General features: G+C 40.6%; 3 protein-coding genes across 5 annotated transcripts; 1 reads left to right on the plus strand and 2 right to left on the minus strand.

The window, feature by feature from the left end:
• The first annotated feature begins 1,193 nt into the window (after nucleotides 1-1,193).
• On the plus strand, nucleotides 1,194-4,589 carry LOC140797801 (probable inactive receptor kinase At2g26730). The gene is made up of 2 exons (XM_073151462.1): nucleotides 1,194-2,900; nucleotides 3,742-4,589. The coding sequence occupies exons 1-2, from the start codon at nucleotides 1,580-1,582 to the stop codon at nucleotides 4,377-4,379; spliced, it is 1,959 nt and encodes a 652-aa protein (XP_073007563.1). The 5' UTR covers nucleotides 1,194-1,579; the 3' UTR covers nucleotides 4,380-4,589.
• Nucleotides 3,535-9,799, minus strand: LOC140797802 (pentatricopeptide repeat-containing protein At5g55740, chloroplastic). 3 transcript variants are annotated; one of them, XM_073151465.1, is made up of 2 exons: nucleotides 7,511-9,799; nucleotides 3,535-6,246 (listed from the first exon to the last, which is right to left on the minus strand). In XM_073151465.1, the coding sequence occupies exon 1, from the start codon at nucleotides 9,747-9,749 to the stop codon at nucleotides 7,845-7,847; it is 1,905 nt and encodes a 634-aa protein (XP_073007566.1). In that variant the 5' UTR covers nucleotides 9,750-9,799; the 3' UTR covers nucleotides 3,535-6,246; nucleotides 7,511-7,844. The 3 variants fall into 3 exon arrangements, with proteins under 3 accessions (XP_073007566.1, XP_073007565.1, XP_073007567.1); XM_073151464.1 differs by having other exon boundaries at nucleotides 7,503-9,799; XM_073151466.1 differs by lacking the exon at nucleotides 3,535-6,246 and adding an exon at nucleotides 6,515-6,568.
• Nucleotides 9,800-10,071: 272 nt separating this feature from the next.
• LOC140797803 (ABC transporter G family member 44-like) lies at nucleotides 10,072-17,215 on the minus strand. The gene is made up of 24 exons (XM_073151467.1): nucleotides 16,738-17,215; nucleotides 16,516-16,636; nucleotides 16,331-16,419; nucleotides 16,146-16,230; nucleotides 15,866-16,025; nucleotides 15,701-15,777; nucleotides 15,506-15,556; nucleotides 15,323-15,413; nucleotides 14,906-15,207; nucleotides 14,540-14,821; nucleotides 14,119-14,435; nucleotides 13,869-14,029; nucleotides 13,655-13,758; nucleotides 13,413-13,569; nucleotides 13,185-13,292; nucleotides 12,929-13,074; nucleotides 12,518-12,850; nucleotides 12,144-12,434; nucleotides 11,973-12,056; nucleotides 11,738-11,871; nucleotides 11,428-11,655; nucleotides 11,155-11,326; nucleotides 10,779-11,033; nucleotides 10,072-10,686 (listed from the first exon to the last, which is right to left on the minus strand). The coding sequence occupies exons 1-24, from the start codon at nucleotides 17,052-17,054 to the stop codon at nucleotides 10,429-10,431; spliced, it is 4,323 nt and encodes a 1,440-aa protein (XP_073007568.1). The 5' UTR covers nucleotides 17,055-17,215; the 3' UTR covers nucleotides 10,072-10,428.
• Nucleotides 17,216-18,678: the final 1,463 nt, after the last annotated feature.

Genomic DNA, 18,678 nt, shown 5'->3' on the forward strand with positions numbered 1-18,678 from the left:
TCTCTTCCACTATATATATATATTTTTTTATTTTTCTTCTCCTGAGAGTGGAGAAAAAGTGACTTCCAGTGGGAATTTTCTTATGGTTAATAAAATAGGATACTAATTCAAAGAAAATGCTGAGGTTGTGATGTGCAGCGGAATCTATCTTATTCTCGCGCCATGGTAAAGTAAAGGCCGCTCACGATGTCACCGTTACCCAATCACGTGCGTTAAATGCATATTTATTTGGAAAGTAAACATTAAAGCCATGAATTGCGATGCTCGCCACTTGGCGATCACCAACCGGATGCAAACAAGCTGGCTACTATTGGTCGAGTGAATCATTTTTATATGCACTTAAATACTTAATTAACAGGATAAAGTTATTTGTTACAGCTTGGGTATATAAACATATGAAAACTACTCATTGGTGTGTACTATTTGGAATAATAATATTAGACGCGTGAAACGAGTCGCCGGCCCGGCCCACTTCCAAAGACCATCACCTTGTCTTCGAGCGAACGAGTACTCTCAAAATGATCAATCGCGCGTGGGGTGGTGGAGGGGTCTATCCCGTGATTTCCCAAGTGCCTTTTTGCACATCTACCCGTATATTTTTATGATTTGCAAGTTCGATGTTGCCTTCCCCCCACACAACCCCCCCACAAAAAAAAAAAAATCAAGGGCGAAAATGTAAAATGATGCAAAGAGAAAAAGGGTGAAAGAATAAGTTTTCGGATTAATTGCATTTTTGACCCTTTGACTGCTCGGTATCACTTGTAACCCCATACAAAAAACAAAAAATAGTTGACACATCCACTCTTAAATTATATATTCTAATTGTATCGTTAAGCCTCAGTTAAAAATAACTTTAATTTCTCTTTTTACTCTTTTATAAAAAGTATATTTAAAAAAATTAGAGAATATTAATTTAGAGTTTGATATTTAAAAATGTTATGATGATACCACTTTAAGAGAAGATGAAATATTATATATGAAAGCTACATTTTTATTCATACATTATAAGTTAGTTAAAATTTTTGCTTGAGGGGGGTGAGAATGATATAGAATGATGATAGCCGATGGGTTAAATGTAAGGGTTAATTATATTTTAGTCCACTCAATTATTCATCCGAATCAATTTCATCTCTCAAGAAAAAAAAAATGACAGATATATTATCTAAATTATTTTAAATATATTATTATGTGCTCTTCATCGATATTTTATTAAAAAATTGAATTAAAATTTTTGACTAACTTAAATAGATAGATAAAAATGCCTGATTTGTTTAGAATCTACTTACAAAGAGGAATGAAAGTAATTTAGAGTGATATTGGAGGGTTAAATTGTACTTTAACTATAAGTTTTCCGGTCACCTCTTCCTTACGGTTACTCGCGTGGAATGTTATAAGCAAAAGTAAAGCCCCGCGACTCGAAGCGTTTCACCTCTCTCACCGCTCTTTTTCTTCCAACCATCTCCTCGTGATACCTACCACTCTCTTCTCGCAATCTCCGATGGCGGTTCCTCTCACAGTGCCCTCCTCCTCCTAGTACCCAATTGCTCATCTACTTCCCCTGAGCTCCTCCTTTCCCCAAATGGGCACTTCTCTCTCCCCTCTCCTCCTCCTCTTCCTCTTCCTCTCCGCCTCTCCGCTTCAATTGGCGCTGTCCGAACCGACCCAGGACCGTGTGGCCCTCCTCTCCTTCATCACCCAGACACCCCACGAGAACCGGATCCAATGGAACACCTCCGCCTCCGCGTGCGACTGGGTCGGCGTCACGTGCGACCCCAACCGCACCGCCGTCGTCGAGCTCCACCTCCCCGGCGTCGGCCTCCTGGGCCCCATTCCTCCTAACACCTTGGGAAGCCTCTCCTCCCTCCGCGTCCTCTCCCTCCGCTCCAATCGCCTCACCGGCACGATTCCCGATGACCTCGCCGGCCTCTCCGTCCTCCATGGGCTCTACCTCCAGGACAACCTCTTGTCGGGTCCGATCCCCACCTCCTTCGCCCGACTCGGCCGCCTCTCGCGGCTCGACCTCTCCGGGAATAACCTCACGGGTGAGATCCCTTTCGCCATTAACAACATTTCCCGTCTCACGACTCTCTTCCTCCAGCGGAACAAGCTCTCGGGTAGTCTCCCGAGTATTAGCATCGATTCCCTTGCCGGCTTCAACGTTTCTTACAATAGTCTTAATGGGTCCATTCCCAAATCCTTGTCTCGCTTCCCGGACTCCTCATTTGTGGGCAATCTCGCGCTATGCGGTGATCCTCTTCCCCCTTGTAACCCGTTCTTCCCATCTCCGGTCCCTTCTCCTGGTTCCGTCCAAAATCCAGCTGGGAAAGCGGAGAAGAAGAAGAAGAAGCTCTCCACCGGCGCCATTGTCGGCATCGCGATCGGTTCCGCCGCGTTGCTCCTCTTCCTCATCTTGGCGATCTTTCTCTGCCTGGCTTGGCGAAGAAGAGGGCGGCAAAGGAAGGAAAAGGAGCCGAAAGTAGAATCCACCGCAGCCATCGGGACGAGGTCAGGGGAGACCGGGATGACCTCGTCGTCGAAGGAGGAGATGAGCGGAGCAGGCGGGGCGACGGCGGCGGAGAGGAACAAGTTGGTCTTCGTGGGAAGAGGGGGAGGGTATAGCTTCGACCTGGAAGACCTTCTGCGGGCGTCCGCAGAGGTTTTGGGGAAGGGAATCGTGGGGACTTCGTACAAAGCGGTGCTCGAGGAGGGCACAACCGTGGTGGTGAAGCGACTCAAGGACGTGGTCGCGTCCAAGAGGGAGTTCGAGACGCACATGGAGCTCTTGGGCCAAGTCGAGCACCAGAATCTATTGCCCGTTCGCGCTTATTACTATTCCAAAGACGAGAAGCTCCTCGTGTTCGACTACCTCCCCGCCGGGAGCCTCTCTTCTCTACTTCACGGTCAGTTAGTAATTTTTTATCGAATTTGCTTATTCTTTTCATCTTATCCGTGGTTTATTCAGAATTCTATCTTAAGGATAGGATAGGATAGGATAGAATAGAATGTTAACAGCTGTGGTTATGAGCGTGGTCCGTGAGGGGGTATTATTTTGGTCGAGTAAGTCAATAATTCGGCGTGGCCTTGCGGGAAGAGGATTCTAAAACGAAGGTGTGGTCCATGTGGTTGTGTCTTTTCATCGAACAGGTTGAAAACAGCGTAGTTTTGTACGGTATATTCCCGCGTTACTGCGTCGGTGTAATGGCCGGCTGACATGCCTTCGAGGCTCCTGGAGTTAAATTTGTTTAAGATCTCCCAAATTAGCTACAGAAATTATGGTACGTAATTGATTAGTCGTGTTTGTTAGTGGCTACTTTGCTCATCCTGCTCTGCGACTGGCATCGTTGTCCACTTCTTTGAGACGCGCTAATTATTTTGAAAAGTTTTAAAACATCTATGTGTCCCGTCGTCAGCTAGTAGGATTCTTTCTCCACACGCATTGCTTTCTTTATTGGGACGTCGAGAATTTTTCTGCTTTATGTCCGATTCAAGGTTTGTCGCAGAAGAAAATGATAGAGAGAGTAGCAGAGAGCGATAGGAATAAGTAGGACAATATTTATCATTAATTTTGCAGCCACTCCTATCACTCTTTAGCAATTACTCAACTTATTTTCTTCTCCCATAATTATAACAATTTCTGGGATAAATATGACACGGAACTTTTTAAATGGAGCATTAATTTTATTACTTGTGATTTTTTTTTTATATATTTAATATTGATTTGAGAATTTAAAAGAAACGCAGGGAGTCGCGGGTCGGGTCGAAGTCCACTGGACTGGGACAGTCGGATCCGGATCGCCCTCGCAGCCGGCCGCGGCCTGGCTCACCTCCACTCCTCCGAGCCTCGCCTTGCCCACGGCGACATCAAGGCTTCCAACGTCCTCCTCCGCTCCGACCTCGACACCTCCGCCCTCTCTGACTTCTCCCTGTCCCCTCTCTTTGGCTCTTCCGCCCCTCCCAGCCGCGTCGCCGGCTACCGCGCCCCGGAGGTCCTCGAGACCCGTCGCCCCACCCCGAAGTCCGATGTGTACAGCTTCGGCGTGCTGCTCCTCGAGCTCCTCACGGGGAAGGCGCCGAACCAGGCGTCGCTCGGGGAGGAGGGGATCGACCTCCCGCGGTGGGTGCAGTCGGTGGTGAGGGAGGAGTGGACGGCGGAGGTGTTCGACGTGGAGCTGATGAGGTACCAAAACATCGAGGAGGAGATGGTGCAGCTGCTCCAGATCGCCATGGCGTGCGTCGCCCTCGTACCCGACGCCAGGCCCGACATCGCCGACGTCGTCCGCATGATGGAGGATATCGTCAATCGGACGGCCGAGGGCGACGACACCTCCAAAGCCGGCGGCTCCGGTGGGCCCACCCCGCCTTCCGCTCCGACGCCGTGATAGAATCGAATAATAAAACGGAAAGATTTGTGCATGTCTCTCTCTCTTTTTGTTTTTATTTTTAATTCTTGATTGTTTTGTTGGGGGATGTTCTCCATGGCTCATGGGGGTGGTGAAAAGTTGTCAACAAGTTGTAAGATTTATTAGTTGGATTCTTTTCTTTCTCTTCTTCTTCGTCCTTTTCTTTTTAATTGGATTTTACTTCGATTATTTTTGTCTTTGCTTCTATGTTGTCGTTGTTGCATAAAATAGTTGTTAATTTTTAAACTACTAGGAAAGAGCAGAAGCTACAGTCAAATCACAGAGACTAGAGAAGTCGTGGGGGGGTCAGAGATTCCATTAGCTGCGTTAATTTATCGACGGTGGACGGTGGTCGGTGGGTAGAGGTAGAACTTAATTTTCAAGCGAAAATTACAAAAGACACCCTTCGTTTTGATTATATTATAAATAAAACCTCTTATTTGCTAAAATTATTAAGTCACACCATAATTGAAGTCTTAACTAAATAAGCACTGTTTCGTCAATTTCAAATGACTTTTATCTCACTCTAAACTATACAGTAGTTTTGAATTTGTTAATCTTATATTATGGTTTTATCAGAGTTCTTTTGGATTCCACGGTTAAGTTGGTCTAATGATTTGATTTAGTTAGATTATATATATAAACTATAATCTCTTGGACTTCGTTAATGGATGTTCTAAAATTATCTTTTATTTCTCTTGAATAAAATTATTATAATTTATTGGCCGATAATATAAAGTTACCTATCTAATCTTACTTATTACCTATTAGAAGAAATTCATTCTTCTCCTTTCTTTCTTATCCTATTTTCTACCATTTTTCTTACTACTATGGGAAAGATGTAGAGAGATAGAATGAAATTTTTGTAGTTCATTGTAAGAAGGAGATGAATGCAAAATTATTTTAAATTATTTTTATCATTTTTATGAGAATAATTTTGCCTATATGAAAATAACATATTGTTTACGTGTTTGACAAGTGAGTTTTAATTCACGGAAGACTAGCATATGCGTTTAGTTATAGTTTTACAAATATCTATAGAGTAATTGTATGCTTTTATAATTTTAAAACTGGATCAAAGAGAAACAAAGTGTAATTAAACCTAATTAAAATATAGTGTGTACTATTTATAATTTCTCTATTTATTTATAATCTATAATAAGTTGTTATTTAGTTATTAGGAGCCCTCAATGTCTCCAACTAAAAAGATAATATGAAACTAAGAGGACAAACTAGAAGTCAGAAAGATAAAAAAGAAAAGATTCCCGTTCCTAACGTTCTCTCTAAGATAGGAACGACGCAGGAGTACGACGAACTATATGATCTTCTCCATAATGCAACAAATATAGGTTAAGACTTTTTTTTTGTGAAATATAGGTTTAGACTTGTCGTTTTATCTTTGCATCTAAATGGTTATATAGTACACATATTGGATCATGATTCATGAAACAAAACCTCCTCTTAAAATACTAGGAAAAGAACATATAATTGAGGGCAATTAAAACGTAGTGGATATTCCTGCATTAGTTTATTAATTCATTTCTCTTTTAGGGGTTAGTTCCAGTGGTGCTTTGCTGGTGGGGTAGGCCAGGCTGGGCAGCTCGTGTCCACGGTGTGGTTCTTTATATATATCATAAATAATAAATAATAAATAATAAATAATTCAGCTCCCTTTTCTTTTGTTTGGGGATTCCAAAAGAGGGGGAGAAAAAGCGAAGTGAGAACAGCTCAGCGTACCTCTGGAGATGTCGCTTTGTTCCCACGCCAACACTCCAAGGACCCCCCGCCCTTTCTGTCAGGCAAAGTTACGAGCACCTGGCATGCATTCCTTACAGCCGTCGATCCTCTGCAGACCGGACGCAGGAAATTTGTAAATCATCACACATCCATCAGATGTAAAAGATAATAAGACACTATGAACTTTATTTTTTAATTATAGACTATTTTTTTTAATTTTTCTTCCTTAATTATTAAAAAAAAATAGAATATCTGTTTAATTAGTTGCTCGTTAGAATTTTCTCGTTAATAAAAAAAATAATATGTGAGTACTATCCAGGACGTTTTGTTCTTATTTTAGAGGAGGGGCGATAGGAAAGTGATTCTCCATTGTCATCAACATTGTCAGGAGTGTAAGAGATTCTCCATAATGTAGTGAGTCTAATAGGTACCTAGAAAAAAAACAAATGAGATGAGTGCATATAAAACTTGTAGTGTAATTATTCGTAAAAGATATGACAACACTTGATACTAAATAAAGATGAACGGAGAAGAAATTTCTACATTAAAGCAACATTTCTTATATACTTACTATTAACAACCCCTTACAGAATTTGAGGTGCAAGAAGAGAAAAAAGGAGTGATAAGATGAAGTTAAAGAAGGCAGTGTTGACTGATAGAGCAACCTAACATTTAGTGAAATATAATAAGAGGAAAGTGTGAAATGACCAGCAGATTAAAATCCATACTCATGTATATGTTCCAGTTCAAGAAATTCTATTGCAAAACGTACAGATAGCATAGCATGTTGCTAAGCTTAAGAAATTCTATTGCAAAACTATACATTTACTTTTTACAAATGAGCAATCACTATGTATCGAAATAATCTTGGGAAACATTGCTGTGTAATTGTGTAAATCCTAGATACACTTTTTTCTTAACATAATAATACCATTTTCCCTTTTTAAATCAACAAGATGCACTTTTGCCTAGTTCCATCTGGGGTCTCCTCTGTAACAAAGCTAATCGATCAAATTCTACCCTTCAAATATCTTCTGGCGTTATGACGGAAAAAGTAGCACATGTAGAAGTGCTCTTCGAACATCAGAAACCTCACTATTTTGTATATCAATCTCAGTAAATTGATTGATAAGTGATGTTGTTACTGTCTGCATGGTGTTACCTTGTGCAGAAAATGTCAGCTTAGATCCTCGAGTTCCAAGTGCAAAAACATTTCAATTGTAAATAGCTATCTTTCTGTGCCGTATATTATCTGCTACAAATATTCTGGAATTCATGCAGTTCTGCCTAGAAATAAATATGCATCCAAGATTCTTTTCAGATTGATCACTTACAAATAAGTACTGACATAGTGATATTTCGTACCTTCTTACCTTGGAGGTGCTCATAAAAGTTCAGAGTCCTCATAGGTTGAACTTTAATAGGTAAACTGACAAGACTCAGCAAGCATTGTATCTGTGACTCGTTACATAAGGAAAGTATGATTCTAACATATAGGGCTCATGTTTATGTGCCTTGCTGATATGACTTCTAACTGCTTCCTTGAGATTATTACAATGTGCAGGCAAAGCCATCAGTCCTTTCTATGCAGTAAGGATGCACCAACCTTCTCTCACTGTGCCTAAACAGCAGCTTGTTGTCCACAAGCCACGCAAAGTAAGACCATATTTCTCTATACCTTATCGACACATCTTACAGCATTAAGAGCTATTTTTGCTGCAATCCAGAATCAGATGTTACTGCACTGTACAGAAGTTGCTCGTTGGAACAAAACTTAATGGAGTCTGCTATATTTCCTTGCCCACATTTAACATACATGTCTATAAGAGATGTTGTAACAGAAATAGATGACAAGAGCCCCTGTCTAATGATATGTCCATGTATAACCATTCCATAATGTAGTGCTACTGCATTTGTACAGGCCAAAAGCACTCCTACAACGATCATAGAACAAGGTCTGCGACCTTCTTCTTGCATCTGGCCATACAGGTTAATTGCTTCATACAGAAATCCATTTTGAGCTAGACCACTAATTAGTGTAGCCCATGTGGTTAGATTTGGACGCACTCCAGTGAGTTGCATCTGTGAGAACATATCTTGGGCCTCACAGAACTTTCCATTCCGTAGAAAACCCAAAATTGTCGAATTCCATGATACCACATTTGGAGGTACGCCCTCAAGTTGCATCTGGTAGAATAATTTCAAGGCCTCACTGGACATGCCAAAGTGTGCATAAGCAGAAATCATTGCATTCCATAGTGCCAAATCTCTTGTAATTGCAGCCCTAAATACTTGTCGTGCATCGCCTATCCTACCACAACTTGCATACAAATCTACGATACTACAAGCAACTGCAGTATCTGATTCAATACCATTTCTAATTGAATAACCATGCCCAACTTTGCCAAGTTCCAGCTTGCAAGAGTTGGCACAAGCCATAATAATAGATGTTAAAGTCACAGAATCGAACTTAAAATTCTGACTCTTCATTTGACAACAAGTGTACAATGCTTTATCAATTTGTCCATCTTGTAGATAGCCTGATATCAACAAATTCCAAGTCACAACATCCCTCTCAACCATCTCATTAAAAACTATCTCTGCCTCTTCAATCAATCCTATCTTACAGTAAAAGTTTATGATAGAACTTCCTAAGATGTTATCAAGCTGTAGACCACTTAATACCGCAATTGCATGACCTTGTTTACCTTCGTCAACAGCTCCTAGGTTTGCTGATGCAGAAAGGAAACTGGCGATGCTTACACGAGTTGGATGGACACCTTCAGTTCTCATAGCATAAAATAGTTCCATTGCCTCCTCATTTAGTCCATTGTGCATAAAACCCACAAGCATCGAGTTCCAGCTAATAACAGTTCTCTCTGGCATTTCCTCGAACAAATTGTTTGCATCCTCCAAAGCACCACACTTCCCATAAAAATCTACAAGACCACTCAAAACATAGACACAACTAGCAAAGCCCATTTTCCACACATATCCGTGAATTCCTTTTCCAAAGCCTATCCACTGCAGAGCAGAACTTGCTTTCAAGGCATTAGGGACAGCAAAATTGTCCGGGAAAATGCCAGATTCCAACATTTCGCAGAAATCCATTAACGCTTTACCGTAGAAACCAAGTCTACAGTGCATTCCAATCATCGCAGCCCAGGAGAAAACATTGGGTTTAGGCTGCCGGAGGAACAAATCCTCCGCTATAACCAAGCAATCACACTTCGCATAAAAGATCAAAAGTTTTGTCTCTATATACTCATTTTTGTGGAAAAAGGAACCTTTTTTGAGAAGCCGGGAGTGAATTTGCTGACCTAGGAAGAAGCGGCGATCGTAGAGGCACCCTTGCAAGAGCTCGCCATAGACTTCCGGGCCTATGTAAAGGTCGTCATGCTCCATTTGGGTAAGAACAGAGAAAGCTTCATGCAGAAGGCCTTCTTTGCAGAGTGAGGAGATCCGATTAATATACGATTTCCTCAAAATTTGAGAGCTTTTCACCTTTCCGGGCAGATGGGTTTCAGAAGATCGGTACTTTTTGAAGGATTCAAAGGGTTTAATTGGGGAATTAGGAGGATTTGGAGTGGTGGAAAGAGGAAGAGAAGCCATGAGAAGAGGTAGGGGAGGAGGATAAGGGCCATATGGTAGTTATGTTAGGTACTGGCTTATCAGAAAATTGACATCTTATGGGCATTTTGGTCCATCTCATGGGCCTGTTTGTATTTGATGCCGATAGCGGTAGAATAACTTGGATAAGAATAAAAGAATTCCTGGATAAGTTATTCAAAGACACATGATATTTAGTCCAATTTATAAAGTTTTGTAGTTGTTGTAGGTGAAATTATTTAACATCCACAAAGTTGCTGTTTTATTACACTCCAACCGTTTGAAGAAAGTCCCCAGACATCATAGTAGCACTAAATACAGTGACTTCATCGTAAATCATATCTTTATTCATCGTAAATTCATACAAAAGAACTCAGAGAAACCTCTATATCGTTCACTACTACATGAGAGAAAGAATATCAACTATTGGGATGAACACGATTTCTATAGCACTCTTGATCATCTATGATATACATAATTGTCAACAAAAAAAATAGAGAGAAGAAAATAAAAGCATATACATATAATGAAAATCGTACTTATTCATGTTTTTTACTATATTCCTTGCATGTGAAATTGCCTCAACTTCATAAGAAGCCGAGTCCATGCATTTAATGGCAAAATGAGGGAGGAGGTATATCAAGTCATCGATTGCATCAGTTGCAGCGAACTCCTTCAGGAATCATCTTCTTTGGAAGTTGAGTACTTTGATTGAGACCCCAAAGAGGAGTGCGAAGAGAGCCGGAAAGGCAACAATGACAACTGCGACCACTCCTAAGAAGTCATGCTTGAATCCAAAGTAGCTCCTGACGAATTCAGACACAGTCTCACCAGTATCCATTATATGTTGTGAGTCTCCAAACTGAGAAGCAACCAATCCATAGAGCGTCCAGGAGACGGGGCATCCCCAAGAATACCATCTCCACCATACAGGCATTTTCTGGAGAGAAGCAAAAATTGAAAATAGAGTTAGCTGGTGATGTTTTCAAGAAAGTCTCCAGCGCGAATGAACAGATAAAGCAAAATACTTACAGGTCGTGGGATGAGGAATCCAGAGAAAAGGTTCCATACTCCATAAAATGCAGCGGAGACTATTGAGGCTATATTGTAGTTGGGAGTCAAGCCTACTGCCATCATTCCATAATATGTGAAATAAAGCAGTGTGAAGTACATGAAGAATATATACCAACAGAACTTTTTGGCAGTCCATTCAAAGTCAATCATGGAATATACTATAACCCCGTAAATCAAAGATTGAGCAAGGACATAGGGAAGCTCAATTGTAACCTGCAAATATGTAATTGGAAATGATCTTAGAAAATTTCAGGAGGAATATGAATAGTTGAGTATGCAAGTCCAAGAAGTTCAATTAGTGGCTCTGTTATGACGGTGAAAGATGATTGATTACCTGCCCAAATGCATATGGCAGTGCTGAATACATTCCTGCTGCTCTTTCTCTGTAAAAGACTGTCCGTTCAATAGCTACGACTGGCTGAACGGAGGTGGAGTACGAAACCCCCATGAAGAGAACAGCTGCATACATTGAGCCCATTGCATTGAACAAGTCCTGTTGGTTATCCCTGTATCAAATTATTGCATTTGTAAGTGGTTAGCTTCATGCTACGGCAGAACATAAAAACTAAGAATGACAAATTAGCTCTTTAAGATTAGAATGGCTTACGTTTTCTTTCCAAGGCGCCAAAATATTGAGCCGAACATCAAAGCGACGGCTAGAGAGAAGAAGAATCGGACAACGGTGTATGGAGGATTCCTCCAATATGACAAGTGTTGTTTCCATAAGCAAGCCATGCATTGAGTAATGAAGGATTGTGAATATTGCGTTGAGAAGTAAAGATCACTGGAACCAGGAGGGGGCGTGCTCAATTCCTTAATCAATGCTTTATTTCTCCTGCATTGCAGTAATGTATAAGAAGTTAGCCATAGAAATGAGTAGATTTCTGCCTAAGGTGAACAAGTATCAAATCACTCACTGAAACAGATCTGAGTTCTTGTAGACTTCAGTAAAGTTGACCCCCAATATATCCTCTTGTGCCAATGATGTCACTTCCAGCATCCATGTTGCAGGATTGTAGCCATCTTTGATCTTGCTAACCCCTCTAATTCCCTATAAAAGCAAACAAACTCTGTGTTACCAACCAGAATTTGGGTATCCAAAAGTGAAAAGACCAGTCGAGATCATTCAGTGCCTATTATTGATTGCCTCACCTCAAAGTAATTGATTAGCTCGGATGAATGGTGTCCCAATGGGCCAACATATATCTCCTCTCCACCTCTCTTCATTAAAAAGAGCTGTGATGATAGTGAAAGACATGAGCATCATGCTATCTAATAGTGCAATAGATTGAAAAAAGAAAGTAAAATGTCAAACTCTCTGACCTCATCAAAAGCTTCAAAAATGTCAATGCTAGGCTGATGAATAGTGCACACTACAGTTCTCCCAGTGTCAACGGTGTTCCTCACGGTCCTCATAACAATTGCTGCAGCTCTTGCATCGAGCCCGGAGGTTGGCTCATCCATGAATATTATAGATGGGTTAGCCACAAGCTCCACTGCAATAGTCAATCGCTTACGTTGTTCAGTTGATAGCCCACTTACACCAGGTAATCCAACTAGAGCTCCTCTCAATGGTTTCAGCTCTACTAGTTCCATGACCTCTTCAATGAACATCTGTTAAAGAATTGCTTCATTTGTTAATGTAAAGACTGATAGACGAATCAATGGTTATCACTACTGCTTTTTAACAAACAAACCTTTCTTGTTTCAACATTGACTTCAGGAGGTAACCGAAGCCATGCAGAATAGGCTAGAGATTCGTAAACTGTGACATTTGGAGAGTGGATGTCATTTTGTTCACAGTATCCAGCTATGCGAGCAAAAGTTTCTTGTTTTTTGGGATAGCCAGAAATCATGATGCTTCCCTCTACATATCCTCCAGTTTTCCTCCCAGCCAGTACATCCATTAGCGTTGTCTTACCAGCTCCACTTACACCCATTAATGCTGTAAGAACCCCTGGCCTGAAGGATCCGCTAACACCTTTCAGAAGCAGTAGCCTATCCTCTGTCACGCCTTGTGCTTTCATTTCCTGAAATATTAAATTTATCAGAAATATTGAATTTTTATGCCGTGCAGTTTTACTTGTTAAGTTGCATGAGAGTGTTACCGCTGGCATGTCTACGGAGTATCTCATATCATCGAAAGTAACTGAAAGTGGAGCAAATGGAAGGACCATTCCTTTCTTACTCTCACTAGAATCAATAGCTGTAGCTGTTCTTGATGAGGTCGTGCCGTCAGAATTACCAGCATTTCCTATACATATAATTATAGCATTTAGAAGATATTCTACTAATAACTCCTTGCAGTGTTTGGATGGAGTTTCCTGATAGTAACTATTTATTGAAGGCATATATTAGGCTTACCGCCCCTGGAGCTTCCCTTGTTTGGCTGTTCAAGAAGCTCCCCTGTAATATTTGTATGTTTTTCCTTCAGAGCCTCTTCAGTTACAGCTGTCTTAGATTTCCCAAGTGCTGCATGCATTTGAAGGAATGGTTCATAACTACGGTAAACTTGTAATAACTTTTCACAGCTTAACCACAAGAATTTGGCATGCATCAGTCAATTTAATAATGTGATCAATCAACACTCACGATTTAGATAGGCTAGAGCCAGGGTGAATAAACCATTGAAGAGAATGACATATCCTAACAGTGCACCAGCACCAATCCAATACCAGTTTGCTTCAGTAAACATTCCACGGGACTTCAAGACAGCTATCCCAAGTGATTCTGTCGAGTTAGGAGCATTCTGCAAAAGAGTTTCAGTGATGAGGATGAGATGATATACTTTCTTAGGATGATTTGTTTCTATGTTACCGGTAAAATTGCCTTACATGTCTCCAATTCCCCCCAAGGAACTCATTTACTGAGAGTGCATTCTGAGCATATGTAAGGGGTGAGCTCCAGTAACCCCATATCCACCATTTCTTCACATCGTCTGCATTGATTTTAATAGTAGATGGTTAAAAAATGAGCAAGCCAAGTGGTTTTGGTAAGGTAGAGACCCAGTTCAAAGAAGAGAATGACTGGAGTTTGTTGATATCTTACGATGTGACAGGATGAATCCACCAAGCACTAGCATCACCAAGAGTGCGAAGGATGCTATTGTATTTGCAATAACCAAGGTCCTGCCTAATGCTGCAATTAACCTGAAGACTCCAGCAGCCATCTGATTGAGCACCAGTAGGAGCAAATATTGCTTAAATAGCCTGTTACACGAGCATATTATAATTAGTTCTGATGGAAGTATGAAAACTACATAAGTAGGACTTATCTGCGGCATGGATCACAATCTCACCTTCCTACACTTGGATCAAATCCAATGACATAGTAATTCAAGAATACTGTGACGGCAGCTTCAATGCAAGATACAGGAACCTTCAGAAGCCATGTTGGTAAAGAATAAGCCCATGCAGGGAAAAAATAGTAGTCTCTTTGCTTGAAGAAAACGGGGAGCTTTATTGTAGCCATGGCAAGCTCAGAGAAGCCATTGAACATGTGAAGAGTTACTAAGAAGAAGAGTGCGCCCATGTAAATTGTTCCATTATTAATTGTCTGGTGGTGCATGCGGGTCCTCAAGAAGACTGTCATTGCAAGGATCGTCAACACGGAGAGCTGCAATCAGAGATCAGATTGGTTATCAATTATAGCGGATAATAAAGGATAGCCACTTATCAATATAATCAAGCATTTGATTTTGTATAGATCAGATTGGTTACCTGAAATGCCCTAAAAAAATACACGAACGAGTTCCTTTTCATCAGTAAAAATTCTCTGCTTGTGCAAGCTTTTAGTAGTTCCTTCTTGCTGATACCATATGCTGATGTGGCCAGAGCAGCAGGGTGGCTCTTGCTCCTGTCAAATGGGACAGAAAGCTCTCTTCCAAGTTTCTGACCGACATGGAATGACTTAAATGCCTCTGAAAATTCCCTGACAGGAACGTATCTGTATGGTACGTCATCACGTACCCAATACTGGTGCTGATCTTTCCTTGATGTCACCTGCAAGACACAAAAATAGTGATGAAAATTTTCTTTCTATTAAGTATAAATTTGAACTGAGAAACCTTTTGTTGTCTAACTTACTTCCTGTAAAAAGTCAGCTGCACCTTTCCTCTCAGGGCATTTGAAACCCATGGATTCGAAGAATTCAAGCACATGTTCACGGGGACCTTGATACACGACCTGCCCGTCTGAGAGAAGAATTATATCATCGAAAAGTTCATATGTCTCCGGTGCTGGCTGCAGCAAGGATATCACAGCTGTTCCAGCTAGAATATGAGCCGTCTGCCTCAGAGATTTCACTATCTGAAATGTCGTAGAGCTGTCCAGACCAGTAGATATTTCATCCATGAAAAGTGCTCTTGCAGGCCCGACAATCATCTCGCCTGTTCAATGCATTTACAACCAGAAATTCAGCACAAGCTAGAGATAGCATCCAAGGAAAAATTAACAGACCCGATCACAAGTGAAGAAAAGATGGAGATCATAGAGTTAATCTACCTGTTGTGACACGCTTTCTTTGTCCTCCAGAGATACCTCTTATCATTTCATCTCCTACTAATGTATCAGCACATATATCTAATCCCAAAATCTGTCAAGGAGTAAGAAGAGGGTAACTTTTAAACATGGTTTCCTCAGTAAGTCCGTGAATGAGCACATCAGTATCTGTTAGAGATGCAATACCTTGAGTATATAATCAGTAATTATGTTTGTTTCCTGATCCACTGAAGCTGCCTGCAACGTAAGTTCCATTAAGACAATGAACAAATAGCCTTTAATGAATCAATTCACTTTCAATGCCACATCAATGTCTCAAAATAGATCCTACACTTGTACATCTAAGAAAGGAAAACTAATAGAACATAAATCTAAACTCACCTTCATGTAGACATCAATATCTGGGTCTGGCTTGATATTTGCAGCCTTCTCCCTTCTAGATAGCTCAGTTAACATATCTAATAACACATTCCATTGCCAAGTTAATTACTTGTCTTCAGATTTTGCAGCACATATAAACTAATTCACTGATCAATTGGTACTTACCATATCTAGTACCCACTCCCTGGACTCTGGCAGAGAAAGCCAAGGTTTCTCGCACTGTCATCTCTGCTATGTGGAGATCATACTGACTGATATAGGCTGCCGTTCTCTGAGGCACAAACTCATTCATCCCATGGCCATTGTACGTTACATTTCCTGTGACCTGTTTATATTAGAGAAAAGGAAAGTCGTTGCATCAGTTTCAACTTAAGAGAACACAGCAGACAAAGTTTTGAAGGAAAACCAAAAGAAAAATCCAGTATAAGTTTATAAGTTTTTTGACCTTCAGATCAGAGTCAAGTTTTCCAGCAAGAGCCAACAACAGTGTGGTCTTCCCTGAACCTGGTGGGCCTAAGAGCAATGTCATCCTGAGATTGCGAGCACAACATGGTATGAGTTAAGAACATACTATCTATCTGGATCAAAACCAATCAACTTTTGTAGCAATTTGAAATGATCTTCTCCTACCTCCTTGGTTTGATGATTCCGCTAACGTCATGTAGGATGTTTACGGGTATCTTCTTGTTCGGCAAGATATGGAGCATGTTTGCTAAGGCCTGAATCAAAAAACGATCGAGCCAAGCCACCTCAGAATTGGATACCGACCACGTAACGATCAGCAATAAAAACTATGGATCTACCAAATAAAGTACCTCTAGGGTATTGAGTGTCGAATTCAAGAAGGTCGGCAAGCCTCTGTTTCCGATGTGAGCTTGCGCATCGATGTTAAGGTGCTCGTAACGCACTTCGATCGTCGGGAAATCAAGTCCAACTCTGAAATATATGCATTTCAGTAGCAATTCTCGAAACTTCGCAAGATAAGATCATAATACGAAACAGCAAAAGGGAAAAAAAAAATTTGCTGTTCTTCCTACCGATCGATCCGATCCTTAAGCTTCAATAGAAACTTCTCGTTATCCTCCTCCGCGACTCTAACCAACCTCTCCAACAACTTCTTCTTCTCCTGGAACCCGAGGTCATCGATATCGATCTCCTTCCTCTCTCCCTCGTCGATCAGGATCCCCTTCCGCACCCTGCTGTACGTCGGAAGCTTCTCAAGCGCCGCCCACTTCAGCGCCTCCTCGTCGTCTTCGTCCCGCGAAGATCTCGAGAAGATCTCATCTCCTCGCCTAAAGATCGACGAGCTATTCAGCCTCGTACTACGAAATCCATAGGCATCCGCCGACTCCATTCTGAGACCACCTTCAGCGCCACGCTCTTCTTTCGGAATCAAACACTCGAATTAAACCAACGAAAAAGTAAAAAAGAAAAGGAGAGAAGCGAAACCCAAGAGGATTCTTGAAAAGTATAAGCCTTGGGAACCCAATGAGCTGGGTTTGTTCGATTGCTGCTATCTAACTAAGGGGAGGGGAGGGGGTTTTTAAATGGAGGGAAAGAGGGAAGTCCGCATTGGACTTTCTGGAAGACAGGGAAAGTAGAATAGCGCATGTGTTGATGACCGGTCAACAACGGTACGCCATAGCCTCGAGGACATCCGTGGAGTTATAATCCAATTGTATCGGTGGAAGTGGAGACCCATTGGTTGGTTCTAAGTATACTCCCCATTTCGTCTGTACGACAAAATGAAAGTGTTGATCGTTTCTTGCGTCCGTTAGCGAAAGCCACTTTCTCGGAAGAGTCCTGAGGGGAAAAAAGGTTGGAGAAACGTTAGGCCGAGATATAGTTGACCCGACTTTTTTTCCGAATACAAAATAACCTGGGGGATTTTTTTACGGTTAATGCACATTTTGTTATTATAAATTAAATGTAATTAAATTGTAAAAGCCCTATGATTTGCCTTCAAATCCTTTTTTACATTCTACCGCCCTATGTTTTGAATATTTTTATTTTGCATCTTTCCTCAATAAATACATAATTTTTTTCAAGAAGGGTATAATAATTTCCTTTTCTTCTAGAAAAATGAGTTAAGAGTTAGACTTAGACCAAATCTATATGGCAGCGAAAATTCTCCGTCGAGGATTGGTCAACTTATGATCTTTTGTCACGGGGTGGTAGAAAAAAGGTTAAAAAAATAGTAGGAAAGTATAAATTAGTTATCTGGTATGATGACTTTTGTGGATAGAATGATATCGATATGCTTGTCGATTAATTCATGTCATGATATTTTATTTAGGCTCTTAAAATCGCCGCCGGTCATGATAATTTGGTCCACCTACGAACTTTATTTTATCATATCAGCCCCCCGTATAATTAGTTTATTATAAGGGACTCCCTAGATGTGTCTTTAAGCAAATTATCTAGAAAGGGAGATGGTAAATAAGTCAATAATATAGGTGGGCTTTTGAAAAATGCCTATTCTTTTTTTTTTTCTATACGGACCAAAGAGGTGGGAAAGCTCCTTTATCTTGTTCTCTTTGGAGAATATTGTGCATGTGATTGGTGCGAGAGGAAGCTTCATCGGGAAGTATTTAATTCATAATGACAATAATAACATACAGGGGATTTTATAATTTAATTATTAAGAGTATATATATATATATATATTTATATTCATATAAAATTTATAAAGGACACCCAATGTTTGGCTCAGGAGTAATAAAAAAAAGGCGAATAGTGCCTCGTGCTGCAATTTAGATCTTATCCTCATATTAAAAAAGCTTCTAATATTAATATATATATATATATATATATAGAAATCCTTTTCTATATGTATAATATTTACTATAATATATAATAATATTCACAGAGCATTTCTAGATAGATTAAAAATATTGGTCCCCCCCCCCCCAAACAAAATTCTTGAGAGTCAAATCAGATGCCCAGCTAGATATGGCCATAGTGTGTGAAAGTCCCAA

The sequence above is a fragment of the Typha latifolia genome, chromosome 11, assembly GCF_019914945.1.
Source record: "Typha latifolia isolate L0001 chromosome 11, TyphaL0001v2, whole genome shotgun sequence".
Classification (NCBI taxonomy): domain Eukaryota; kingdom Viridiplantae; phylum Streptophyta; class Magnoliopsida; order Poales; family Typhaceae; genus Typha; species Typha latifolia.